At 37.6% G+C, this 14050-nt stretch overlaps 1 protein-coding gene and 2 non-coding genes across 8 annotated transcripts; 2 read left to right on the top strand and 1 right to left on the bottom strand.

Annotated features, from left to right (window-relative positions):
* On the bottom strand, window positions 1-6714 carry LOC107617552 (SAC3 family protein A). 6 transcript variants are annotated; one of them, XM_016319326.2, is made up of 14 exons: window positions 6354-6714; window positions 6180-6251; window positions 4859-5707; window positions 4153-4617; window positions 3510-3611; window positions 3255-3352; window positions 2491-2665; window positions 1768-2253; window positions 1519-1659; window positions 1257-1316; window positions 908-1038; window positions 689-822; window positions 342-577; window positions 1-106 (listed from the first exon to the last, which is right to left on the bottom strand). In XM_016319326.2, exons 2-14 carry the CDS (start codon window positions 6237-6239, stop codon window positions 5-7), a joined length of 3039 nt encoding a protein of 1012 aa, XP_016174812.1. In that variant the 5' UTR covers window positions 6240-6251; window positions 6354-6714; the 3' UTR covers window positions 1-4. The 6 variants fall into 6 exon arrangements, with proteins under 6 accessions (XP_016174812.1, XP_016174815.1, XP_020966560.1 ...); XM_016319329.2 differs by having other exon boundaries at window positions 1768-2184; XM_021110901.1 differs by having other exon boundaries at window positions 4153-4479.
* On the top strand, window positions 7268-7341 carry TRNAT-AGU. The gene has a single exon. It is a non-coding gene; the product is annotated as a tRNA-Thr (tRNA).
* TRNAT-AGU lies at window positions 13885-13958 on the top strand. The gene has a single exon. It is a non-coding gene; the product is annotated as a tRNA-Thr (tRNA).

Here is a 14050-nt window from a genome sequence, read left to right as displayed (position 1 = left end):
TTGGCTATAAGGGTGGGCGTGCAAAAAAGTCATTGACGGCAAGATTAGTGTCACCGTGAGCCACGGCATCCTCCGGCTCTGGAACGAATAGACTAGTTGATGAAACCTGCACATTAAACATTCCTTGAAGTGTCAGTAGGAAGAAATCATACTGTGCATGTCAATATCTTGTATCTATAAAAGAACCAGCAGCCAGATAGCTTAGTAACAGCATGATCAGATAAAGATGAGTGATATTTCAGCAAATAAAAATTCTATAAGCTCGTATTGATAACTATTTCAGGATAGCAACAAAACTCATGACATGGACAGGGAACAAAAGATAGAGATCAGACACATACTTTTGTATCAACTACCATGTCACCATTGTTATCCGCAATTATGTTTGCACCGTGTGCTTTCAACCATTCTGAGCACTCTTCCAAAGCATCCGTGTCTTTATCATCGCTTATTCCATTTGTTGGCACTACATTTGAGAATCCAAGAACCTGAGAGATATATGAAACAGGCACAGTTGGGCGATATGACCGGCACATGCAGGTCACAGCTTTAAAACGCATCTTCTCAACATAAAGATCTGCGGAAGTTAGATTGAAAATAAAAAATCACATTAGTGTGAAACTCTTAATTCTTCATAATAAGTTGCCAAAAAGCTGCAAATGAAAACAAGTTAATCTAAAATGCTCACCCATAAGGCAGGTGTTCAAGTTAGGAGCTGCTTTGTATAGTCTGAAGAAAGTAACATAATTTCCAGAGGTTACAGCTGCACGAACAGCAAGGGCATGTTTTACAGCTTCATCCTTTTTTGCTTCCTCGGATAACCTGACATCGACAAATATTAGACATCCAAAATCTGATGTACTCCTCGACAATTTCAACATGGAAATTATTAAAAATGTGGGCTAACCTTGACATTGATGATAGGAGATCTCTGTTATTATTTGCATGCATTATAACACACAGCAAGTTGTAAGCAGCAAATTCCATATAGGACCCTTCAATCCCTTCAGCATACAGAGTTTTCAACTGAGACTGGCACTGAAACCACACAAATCCAATCAACTTGCTTCGGATTCAACAAATAAAATAACATGGCACAAAAGGAACAAGGCTTTGCACTTGGTAATTAATAATTCAATACTGAATAATTCCACAATTCTTATAATAAAAAACTCCTATTTCTTGATCAAAAGAAATTCTACCTAAGAATGGTTATACTTAGCTCCCTGATTTAAAATTAAGAATCCAACACTAACCTGATTATACTCAGGGAGGTCCCCAAACTCCAGTGCCAACCGGGCATGTGTTTCATACACCTGAAACATTATTTAGAGTTAGCGAGAGCAGTAAAGATGGAAACATAAGGTACCTAGAATAACCAGTTAAAATAAAATAGAAGGCATGAGCTATTTGAGAGCGAAAAGAAACCAAATTTAAAAATTTCCAGAACAAATGACTAGTAGGATAGCCAAAGATATTTGACGTGATCCAGTAGAAGATATCTAGACTGAATAGTACCTTGACTGTTAGATGATTGCGTATTCGTTGCACAGTAAGGTCTTGGCGAATTGACTTTAACTGGTCACATTTATAAAGGTAATTCTTTTGGGAATTTTGAACCATCAATAGTGCCTTTTCAAGGACCTCTTCAGGTCTTACCTGCAAGTTCAATAAAATTTAATCGAAGATTAATGACTAAAGTGGAGAAGGGAAGCCAGCAAAAGGAAGCAGTGTGCCATTTAAATTCATAAGACAAAGAAACTATACAGTGGCAGGGTCTGGTGCAGAAGTTAATCGCAGATAACGCTTCTCAATTTCTTGGCAAGTACCCTTTACAGTAAGGGCATCCCAATCAATATCCTCAACAGCTTTGCTAACACCATCTTCAAAGGCTTTGCTCAACACTATGGCACTAGCCCTTCTATTATACAAGTTTCCAGCTCCAGCATTTCTTTTCCTGAAGTGATTATTTTCTGATCGATGCCCTTGCCCTAAATCGAAACGTTTAGAACGATTTTCACGTCTCTTCCTTTCCTCTGGGGAGTCTCTAAAAGCCATTGCAGCAGAATAATATTGTGTCAACCTTTGTTCTTTATCACTATCACTGGATGCATCGCCATTTTCAGAAGCATCAGCAAGGCGTTGCTTCTTAAATGCCCTTTGGGGTGTCTTGTTTGATGTTCTCTGAAAGAATGGAGAAAATTTAGTATTCCTCAAACCATCTTCCTTGTTCTCGTTGTTCTCCGCTACCACCTGCATGTTTCATTTATATAAATACATATATAATTTTGTTACTTATATAGACACATATTTCTAATTCACAAAGTGATTAATGAGAAGCATTTCTATTCCAAAAAACAAAAGCCATTGCAAGTGATTATGCATATTATTCTTTTTTTTCCAATAAAAATTAAAAAGTGAAGTTACAGTAATGTGCAGGAGCAGACCTTCAAAAACCTATAAATTTCTTACTAAGTCTATGAATAATACCTTTCTGTCCTTTTGATTTGGTAACCAACTGCTGTATTTGATAGTTTCATTACTGACTAACACCGGATTATCGACTGGCTTATCCTCTGGTAATGGTTCCCACCTACTTTTAGTTCGCCTGGGACTCCTTTTGTACTTTGGCAATGAAGAATCGTTGGTTGAAGATGGCGAACCACTGCAAGAAATGATATAAGAAAGTATAAAAACACTGACTCAACTACTTGTAAAAATAATAATAGCCATTAGAATTTATGACACGTCAACATTCAGGCATTTGGATGCATATAATCCACATTTACAAGGCATGACACAGGTGCCAAAACAATATGGATACAGGACTCAATTCTAAAACAAAGGATAAAACACAGGAGGAATACATTAGCACAAATTCCACTAACACCAGTGATGGATGTGACTGCATACATAATTATAGAAAAATGAATGGTACCTGGTTTAAGCTAAAGTTATAATTAAGTTATGATAATGAAGCATGAATATTCGAGAATGTTAAAAATTATGTTCCATGAAACTAAAAACATAATAATTAGAAGAGAACCACATGACAACATACGAAAGAAAGGAGATAGGAAAGCTTTCCACTTTCAGTGTTTTCTTTTGTCAGTTCTTTTTTTTTTTCTTTTTTTTCCATTATGAAGATCCACCATTCTCTCTTTTTAATATTCTTACCTAATGTTATTGAAATTCTTGTTTTATCAGTGAGAGTGAAACATACAAAAACTAGAACCAAACTGGAGACAACATACTCTTTATTGGCATTATCTGCATCTGGCATTGGGAAGAGTGGTTCCATATCCCAATTTCGTGCATATAGTGTACCATCAGCTGTTGCCTTGGTGATCATCTGGAAGAAAGTTAATGAGCCAGGTAAGATTAAAAAATCAAACTACCAAACAGAAATTATGTCACAAGCCAACTTTTTTCAACAGGTAACTGGCTAAAAGGAATAATGCATTAAAATATTTACTTCTTCCAAATTCCATTGAAGAAATAAAACTCACCTCTTTCATTACAGCTTGACATGCTGCCATTTGCTTTTCGTCTTTACAACGAGCCAAAGCTCTCTCACAATAGCCACGCAAAGACTTGGGAAACATACCAGGCTGCAAGCAACAATAGTTTAATTACTTATACTTAACACATAAAGTCATAACCATGACCGTGTGGTAGCAGTTATGAGTTGTTATGAACCAAACATGCAGCAAACCAATTTCTAGGAAAATCAATCCTGTTCATTCAAAATGCACCTAAAACAAAAAACTCCAAAGGGTTTTCTTTCTCTATGGTTATGTTGCAGAATTGGCTAGATGTGCTTCATATATGTTTTTCTTGTTCTTTTGTTGATTTTGATTGATTCTCAAGTTAGAGAGAAATCCTAACCCTCAAACTATTTTCCTTCACCTTAATTATTTTTTTTCATTTTTATCCAGTACTCTATTTAAGCTACAATAACTTTAAATAACTAGTTTCCATCAGCATGTAATAAGATGTTATGTTGAAGCTTTTTTTTTTTTTTTCTGTCTTCACATTCCTTTCACTAGTAATATATGAAATAGAAGTGTATAAATTGGCAGGTGAAATACTCTAGGATGCATTGTACAGAAATTAAAAATAAATATTTGGATATTATTTCTAAATTCTCACCTTGAGTATTGAGTTAGCAGCATCATTAGATGCCACTTTCTCAGGTGGCTTTGGAAGTGAGACAGCAATATAAGCAGGTTTTACTGCTGGACTGCTTGAAGAGTTATCTTTTTCGGTTTTGGGCTGTCCGAATGTCAAATTTGAAGCGATTCGAGGATTTGTTGGAATCTGCAATTTACTTACCCGTTTCGTATCCAAAGATGGAGCAGTTTGCATGGGCATCTGGTTCACCTGTTGAGCAGTAGCAGGAGGAGGATAAGAAGGAGGAGGAGGAGGAGGAGGAAGGTGTAAGTTGGCCCCTTGAGAAGAAGCTGTCATCGGCTGATCCTGAAATTTATCATAAGAATTATTTAAATCTAAAGGACTTTGATAGTTTGGGGGAATAGGATTAGTGTGGTGTATTTGAGAACTTTGGCCCCCATGTTTCCAGTAACCATCATGATCACCACTATTTACAGCAGCAGGCTGACCACCAAAACAAACAAACAAGAAGTTAATAAGTTAATTACGTTTTATGGGATGGAAGCCACACAATATTGGATATCCTATATACCAAAATTTCATCATAATAGGGACGCAACAACTAGCCTAACATCAATGCATATATCAGAATACAGAAAGGGGGAAAAAATAGCCAAAGCAGTTCAACATGTATAAATATAATTGGTTTCCCAACACTTCTTTTCCCTGAAAATAATATTCAAACCTGAAAAGAAGGCATTGCAGAAGAGCTGGACTCTTGCCTCCAATATGGTGCATATGATTGTGGTGGCTGGCTATTTGGAGTTGGATAACTACTAGTAACTTCAGGAATAGAGCATGACAAAGTAGATGAACTTGGGACAGATAAGTTCTCTGTCCCTGGTGCACAGCTGACTTCTGTTTGGTTGTAATAGTCTGCCCACTGCTTGTATTGTTGTTGATACTGCACAGAAGGGGCTGCAGTGTTGGAACTATAAGAGGCAGTGGAATCTGGTGTGTAATTTGTATAAGAATGAGAAGAATAACTTGAATAACTTCCATTGTTCCACCCTGTTGCTTGGTTTCCATAACCGCCACTGTTTTGGTAACCGCCATTTGTCTGATAATCACCAGGATTGTAATAAGTGCTTGAATAACTTGCAGATCCAGCATAAGACCCAGTATTCTGAAAGGAGGAAATAGGCTGATAAGGAGCACCTGTGTTTTGATATGCTCCTACAGGCTGTGTATATGTATGATTAGGTTGTTGCTGATAGTTGTTATAGTAGCCTGAGTATCCCGCACTGCCATAACCATATGGATTAGAAGAACTTGGGTATGATGCGTATGCATTGTAATCTTGTGGTACATTAGCTGTTCCCAAATTTGATGAATTACCAGCAACTGACGATACGTTTTGGCCTTCTTGAATGCTTCGTCCAGGTGGTTGTGGATGCTGATTATACTGGTAGGGTGGATTAGAGTAAATTCCATTTGTTGTGGAGCTATGAACAGTCCATGAAGCAGCTTCTGATCCAGCCGTAGGTGCAGTGTATGAAGATGGCTGATGTTGTGTTGCATCAATATGCCGATTCTAAAGAAGAAAGAGAGGTGGGTTATGCATCTAACCGATAATCAAGATGCCTAGCAAAAACTGGTAAAAGCGTACAGAAACTGAACCATTTCTGAATCTAAATAATTTCCAACACAGAAAATTACAGGCAAGGAAACAATGACTATTATTTATCATCTGCAACTATAATATTAGCATATATGATAGTACAGAGAGGAGATCCCCAAAGTTGGTACAAACTTTCAGTCTTTTCCTAACAGGGTCAAATTCCTCCAGAGAACACATATCAAACAATGAAAATTAAATGACAAACCGAAGCTTTCAGCAACATATGAATCAGAGTTTAGATAAAAATAAACAAACAAATAAATAAAGATAGGTGAAGCAAGGTTATGATTAATATTGGATTTAAAGCTTATGCTAAAATGAGTAACATGAAATTTGAGTATCCCTAGTAGTTTCTAACTAGAGAGAGACAAGCTTCATAGATTACCTCGAACAGATGGGACTCTGCAGCTAAGGTTTCGGTCTTACTTCCTTCGTTGGCCATCATCTCTCGAACACGCTGCTTGACAAAGCAAACCACACGATTTAATTCACACAAATCCAACCAAAAATGAAAGACAAAAACCCTAATTAGTTCATAGCAAATCCTTACATCACAAACCTTGGAGTAGCTCGGGAACGGAAATCAGGGGATCAGATACGCATCGGAGGAACCGCAATAAACCAAAATTCGGAGAAGACGAAAAATAGAAGATTCAACGAAAACAAAAATCAAAGCAAATGAAAAATAAAAAAAGAAACAAAACAGCAAGATACTAATTATTAACAGAGGAAGATTAATGAAAAATGTGAAAAAGTAAGAAAGGGGGGACTTTGCAATAAAATTTTAAAAGGGGTTATTGGCGAAAACGCAGGAACAGAGCACAAAAGAGGGATTCGGAAAGAGAAAAAGGAAAATTTATGCGGGCGTTCGGGTCACAATGTAAATACTAAATAGGCGAATTGGCAATACCCTTTGATTTCAGAAACTATAAATAAATGGGTAACTGTTTTTTCCTAAGAGACTGTATTTTCCTTAGTAACATTGGGCTTGTTTGGTTTTTCCACAAACATCTTCTTTGAGTATTTTTTAAATATATTATAATGTATTTTATTGATATTAAAATATAAAATAATTTTTTAATAAATAATAATATATTATTTTTAAACTATTTTAAAAAATACATGTCAAGAATAAAGCTGGACACACTAACATCTGATGGTATTTAGATGTGTTCAAGCATGTATTTTTATTTTTTTATTAAGACGCGACAGAATACAGACACGCGTGTCAGAATGAGTGTCATATCCAACATGTGTCCGACATAGATACGACAACTCAACGAAGTGTTCATGTTTCATAACTAATAACTAAGTCATATATTTTTCTATTAATATGAAATTATGTTTTTATAAAAATTGGTTTCAAAACAATAATATATGCAAATTAAATTTTGTATAATCAAATTTCATTATGTAAAATTTTTCAGAATTTATTTACTTGGAATCATGTTTTGAAAAATAAGTGACACATCTGCTTTCGTAGCTCAGTTGGTTAGAGCACCCGTTTAGTAAGCGGGAGGTCTTGAGTTCGACTCTCAACGAAAGCAAATTTGCGTAAGTTGGAGTGTTATATAAAAATATAAAATTTTATACACAACATAGATATATAATCACCTCCTAGAACGTTCCGCGTCGACGTAAGAGGAAGAAACAGAGCAATGTCTAGGAGTTTTGTCCAATCCTTCTGATTAGCGCTTACAAAATGCCTCAAGTAAACTCTCTCAGTCTACCCATCGGTTTGAGGATGGAAGCTTGTTGAGAAATGGAGCTCCGACCCAAGGAGTTTGAACAGCTCTGTCCATAGTCCGTGCTGCTTCAGTGCAGTCAGTAGGGACAGGTATAAAGGTAGCATACTTCAATCTTATCTTGTTGGCACACAAGACAAGTCTTCACATAGCTCTCCACTTCATCTCTCATTTGAGGCCAATAATAAGAAGATTCAATGAGTGCTAAGGTCCTTCGCTGACCTTGGTGACCAGCCCATTTGGTGTCGTGGCATTCTCTTACCAACTTCCTTATCAGATTTTCCCATTTAGGAACGTATAGTCTTCTCCCTTTTGTGTAGAGAAGGTCGTTTTCTAACTAAAATCTTTTGGTCTTATATTCTCTAGCCAACTCCACCAACTTCTTGGCTAATGGGTTGTGATGTAACCCTTCCTTGATGGTATGCACAATATCTCCTTCCACCATAGAAATGGCCGCCAACTCAGCCTTGCGACTCAGCGCATCTGCTACCACATTAGTCTTGCCTGACTTGTATTCAAATTCGAAATCAAACTCAACCAAGAAGTCTTGCCACCTAGCTTGTTTGGGGATTAACTTCTTTTGAGTTTGGAAGTAGCTTGTAGCCACATTGTCTGTCTTGACGATGAAGTGTGAACCAAGCAAGTAGTGATGCCAAGTTCTCAGACAATGCACCACCGCGGTCATCTCCTTCTCTTGGATAGTGTATCGCCTCTCTGTATCATTCAACTTGCGACTCTCAAAGGCAATAGGATGTCCTTCTTGCATCAGAACTCCTTCAATAGCGTAGTCAGAAGCATCAGTGTGGACTTCAAATACCTTTGAGTAGTCGGGTAGTACTAGTACTGGTCTTTCTGTGATAGCAGCCTTCAACTCATCAAAGGCCTTTTGACACTCCTTTGACCATTCCCAAGAGTGATTCTTCTTGAGAAGATCAGTTAATGGTGCAGCCTTAGCGGAGTATCCCTTGATAAACCTCTGATAGTAATTAGCCAACCCAAGGAATGACCTCAATTCAGATACCTTGTTTGGCGGCTCCCACTCTTTGATAGCCTTCACCTTTCCTTGATCCATGCAGAGAGTTCCACCTTTAATGATGTGTCCCAATAAGTGGACTTGCAAAAGAACACTTTTCCTTCTTCACATATAGGTTATTCTCTCGCAAGATCTTGAACACGGTTTGTAAGTGTTTTACATGTTCCTCCAAAGTATTGCTATAGACAACAATGTCATCCAAGTAGACCACTACAAACCGATCAAGGTAAGGTCGAAAGATCTCATTCATCAAGGTACAGAAGGTCGCAGGAGCGTTGGTCAAGCCAAAAGGCATCACCAACCACTCATACGATCCATACCTCGTGACACACGTGGTCTTAGGCTCATCACCATCGGCAATTCTCACTTGGTGATATCCTGACCTCAAATCTAGCTTTGAGAACCACTTGGCTCTACCTAGTTGATCAAACAAATCGGCTATCAAAGGAATGGGATATTTGTTATTGATGGTTACCTTGTTCAGTGCTCGATAGTCGATGCATAGTCTCAATGAACCATCATGCTTCTTTTGGAACAAGACTGGTGCCCATGCATTTTCTTTTCATTTCACAACTCATATGCATTGATCTTATTGAGCTTCACCTTGGGGCATTTTGTCCCCTTTTTTATTTCTTTCTTTTTCGTTTTCTTTCTTTTTCCATTTTTTTCTATACTTTTCATATTTTTTTTTTGTTTTTCTCATTTTTTCTTTCTTTCAAACTATATACAAGAGTACCAATGCATAAGGTCTATACATTTAATCAATACATGAGCATGTACCCAATTCTTAATATTTACAATAATAATACAAAACTACCCTTTTATTCACCCAATGTCCCAAGGTTCCCACACTTGAATGATACACACACTCTAGCCTAAGCTAATCAAAGATCCAAATAAGGACATTTATTGTTTTTCGCTTTAAGGCTTGTAATGTGCTAAATTAAGAACAAGTGGGTTAATTGTAGGCTCAAACTTGGCTAACAATGGAAGATAAAAGATAGGCTATTTGGGTAAGTGAGCTAAATGAAATGATGGCCTCAATCACATAAATGCATGAATACACAAAATAATGGACATAAAAAATCAAACAAATCAAAGATTACAATCATAGAAAAAGAATAATGCACACACGCGCGTCGTTGGCTTATTTCGAGAGTGGCGCGTACGCGTCATGTGCGCGTGTGCGCAAGTGGGGTTTGTGCCAGAGGCACAACGTTGGCGCGGCGTAGGCACAACTCTCTGGAAAATGTATGGAGGTTGGAACTTCTCAATCCGCGCGTACGCACGCATGGCGCGCGCGCGTGGATGGTCGAAAATGCTGGAAGTGCGCGTACACGCCATGTACGCGTACGCGTGGATGGTGCTCTGTTTTTTCAAAAAAAAAATTTTATATTTTTGCACCAATCCAAGCATTCCAAACCTCCAAACAGCTACCAAAACACCATAAAACCTTATTTAACATACTTAAACTACCAAACATACTCAACTAACTAAACAAAACATGAAATTAAGCTAATTCTACCAATATATACAAAAGAGAAAATGAAAGGATTTTACCATGGTGGGTTGTCTCCCACCTAGCACTTTTGTTTATTGTCCTTAAGTTGGACTTATGGGGAGCTCCTCATCAAGGTGGCTTGTGCTTGTATTCATCTTGGAACTCCCACCAATGCTTGGTTCTCCATTGTGCCCCAAGATTCTTCATGGATTGAGCCAAGTCTTGATGGAGTTCTTCACAAGCTTGGGGCTCCCAAAGTTGATCCTCTTCTTGTAATCCGGGATCCCACACTTTGTTTTCATACCCGTCTTGAGGTTGATCATCATTATTAGTCCAACCGGGTGGTGAGTAAGGTGAATTCTCTATATAGTGGCCAACAATCTTCCTAGACCCATCTATTTGAGCACTACTCCAACCTTTATATCTCATGTTTGATGCATCAACCATAATGAGCCTTGATTTGCAACGCCAACCACGAAACATCTTTTGCTTACGCTTCATCCCACAAAGGATCCTAAGTTGACCATCCGTTTCAAGCAAGCCATACTCAAGTGGGACAATAAAGCTAATAGAGATGAATTTTACCCACTCAAGTGAAGGAGTAGATGGCCACCTAGGCAAAGATGCTTCCAAAGATCTTGACTATTTTGAGTCCTAAAAAGCATGTTTTCACATTCAAGCACAATTAAAGGAGAATATACAAAACCATGCTATTTCTTGAATAAATATGGGTAAAAGGGTGATAAAATCCCCAAAAATCAATACAAGATAAACCCTACAAATGGGGTTTGTCATCCAGCTTCCTCCTAGGTGGTAGTTGTTTTGGCAACTCGGGAGGCATCACATCCTTATTTTCTTCAAGAACTTTCTTGATTTTGGGAGGGACGTCTTCTCTTTCAGATGTTGACTCCTCTTGTAATAGAGCCAAATATGTAATCTCTCCCTTCTTGAACCCTTTCTTGATTTGCATAACAGACAGTATCAGTGGTTTGTCAACTTTAGAGACTGTAGGGACCATGCATGGAGACCCTTTCTCCATGACGCATACTACGTCGTAGTATGACATAGGTATTATATTTGCCTTCCTTTGCAAATTGAGCCCGATGACTATTTTAAAATCGTCCATGGGTGCTACTGAGAAATCCACAAGGCCTTTCCAAGAACCAAGAGTCATCTCAACCCCTTTTGCTACTCCCTTAAGGGGTTCACCCTTGGTATTCACGGGTTTGAACCAACCATTCTTTTCGGTGATCTTCAACCCAAGCCTATTTGCTTTATCAGGCGTGATGAAGTTGTGCGTAGCACCAGTGTCGATCATAGCCATGACAGGTTTTTCATTGATAAAGGCTTTGACATACATCAAGCCTTTCTTTTATGCAGTGCTTGTCTCTTTGCCCTTCACAGCATTTATGTGTTGGATAGATCTAACACACTCAGTTACTTGAGTTTGAGCTTCTCGTTCCTCAGCGATAGATGCCAAAGTCCCTAGCTTGGGACAATCCTTCATTTGGTATGGTCCCTTACACACGAAGCATCATCCTTTGGGTACGAAAGCCTTCTTCTTTTCTTCGTACTCTTTCTTTGAAGAGTATTTTCCTTCCTTCTTGGTTGAGAAACTCTTTCTCTTGTCTCCCCCACCTTTAGCAGAACTAGGCTTGGAGGAAGACTTGGGTTTAGAGTCTCCCCTATGATACTCAGTGAGTGATTCGACCACCACGATGGCCTCATCGGCATCCTTAACATTCCTTCTTTGTAGTTCTTGCTTTGTCCAAGGTTGGAGTCCATCAATGAAGAAGAACAATGCATCCTCTGATGCTAAGTTGGGGATTTGAAGCGTGAGAGTAGTAAACTCCTTTACGTAATCGCTAATCGTACTCTTGTGCTTCAACCCCCTCAATTTCTTCCTTGCTTCATAAACCACATTCTCAGGGAATAATTGTCTTTTCAGTTCCCTTTTGAAATCTTTCCATGTGGCTATGTTGCAAGTACCCTTTTTCCATATCTACGCACTTTCTCCTCCACCATAAAGTAGCATTATCAGAAAGGTAGAGAGCTGCAGTGCGTACCTTTATTGCTTCTTCGACCACCCCTTGGTCTTCGAAGTACCTCTCCATTTGCCATAGGAAGTTCTCCACCTTGCGAGCGTCCCTTACGCCCTTGAACTCCTTTGGCTTGGGGAGATCAATCTTTGTCGTCTCCTTTATAATGGTTGGTCGAGATTTTGCCTCCTTGAACCAAACTCGAACTTCCTCAAATAGCTTTAAGGAATTTTCAAGCTTCTCTTCAATTTGGAGCATGCTTTCTTTGAAAGCATATAGTTCTCCTAACACGTGAGTCTCGAGGGTCTCCTTATCATGTTCTATCCTTTGGAAACGTTCATCCATAGAGGATAGAATATTCTCCAACACAAAAACTCTCTCTTCTAAGAAGTTAGAGTCCTTACCTCGAGGCTCACTTGAAGAACGGATATTCTTGCCTCCCCATTGAGAATGAATAGCATTCCTTCCCCTTTGAGACTCAACATACTCCATGGTGATACTAGAAGCCATTCTCACAAGCGTCTCACAAGCGTCTTGTGCTCCCTCTCGAACCAGGCTCTGATACCAAAATTGTCACGGCCTTGGACACACTCCAACGCTACCATGCCGACACTCGGGCTTACTCAACCTCTTGAGCTAAGACCAAGTCAGCCTAACCCTCAACACTTAGCAAGAAAGCTAAGAACACAAGAGAACACAAGAGAATTGAAGTTTTGGTGGAAAGAACACTTTATTACTCAAGTGTGGTTACAAATGATTCACACATACTCACACTAACTCTCACCTCCTATTTATAGCCATCCACCTCCTCAATGGATGGTTAGGATTAAATCTAATCAACGGCCTAGATTAATCATCTAGAACCTTCTTTACAAATATCCATCATACCACAACTTTCTAAATACTTCTAGATTCTTCCATACTACTCTTTATACTCCTATATACATCCACACTCTTCTAGAATACTCTATGGTCTTCCAGAGTATTCTAGAACCTTCTAGAGTATTTCAGGACCTTCTAGGACATTCTAGAACGTTCCGGAACCATCTAGAGCATTCTCAAATACTCTAGAAAACTCTACAAACACTGTTAAATTTAACTTTCTAAAATTTACTGTGACAGTGTACTTTGAAAATATAAAATTAGAACACTAAAAAAAATAAAAAATATAAAAAATATTTATCATATAAATAAAAAATACAATAAAAAATATAAAAATCAAAATTAGAAGAGAGTACTAAAAATAATAAAACTAATATTAGTTCCAATTTTTTTTTTCATCAAGAATTTTTAGATTTATAATATTTTTGTATAAATTTTTATCTTTATTAATTTTTATGATATATTTTTTTTGTTTATATATTTTTTATCTTTTATTGTACTATATTTATGTTGTGTATAAATCATTTATTTTTTTATTTAGTTTTATTCATATAAATTTTATTTACTTCTTATTGTAATTTTATTTACTTTTATAATATACCATTTCATAAATCTTCTAAATTCGTTGAAGGAGTTACTAGCATTTCGACCTGCTTTTTATTATTGAACATTACACCATCACTTGTATTTTCATCCATTTTTTTTCTCGGTGATGAACCAGCAAAAACACATTCTCAACCATCTTCCCAAAACCCTCAACTTAACTATGGCTCGATACATTGTTCTCGTTCATTTATAACCTCTTTTAGCACATAAATTTTCTATGATCATGAGCTTTGTGTTTTTGAATGTAAATCGTGCCTAATGTGTCTTACCATAGTAACACATGTGCTTTCGTAGCTCAGTTGGTTAGAACACCCGTTTAGTAAGCGGGAGGTCTTGAGTTCGACTCTCAACGAAAGCAAACTGCATAGGACGGAGTGTTATGGAAAAATATAAAATTTTATACACAACATAGATATATAACCATAAAAAATAGAAAAAAATAATTTATAT

This window comes from Arachis ipaensis, chromosome B09 (genome assembly GCF_000816755.2).
Source record: "Arachis ipaensis cultivar K30076 chromosome B09, Araip1.1, whole genome shotgun sequence".
NCBI lineage: Eukaryota > Viridiplantae > Streptophyta > Magnoliopsida > Fabales > Fabaceae > Arachis > Arachis ipaensis.
This window is presented reverse-complemented; position numbering and strand designations above follow the sequence as displayed.

What these genes read in the sequence shown, in the direction of transcription:
- LOC107617552 (XM_016319326.2), bottom strand. Translation starts at nt 6,239, where the DNA reads ATGATGGCCAACGAAGGAAGTAAGACCGAAACCTTAGCTGCAGAGTCC. An exon ending in GTCAAGCTGTAATGAAAGAG is followed by an intron (nt 3,353 to 3,509) that starts GTGAGTTTTATT and finishes ACTTTCTTCCAG; the next exon opens with ATGATCACCAAGGCAACAGC. An exon ending in CAAATCAAAAGGACAGAAAG is followed by an intron (nt 2,254 to 2,490) that starts GTATTATTCATA and finishes TGAAACATGCAG; the next exon opens with GTGGTAGCGGAGAACAACGA.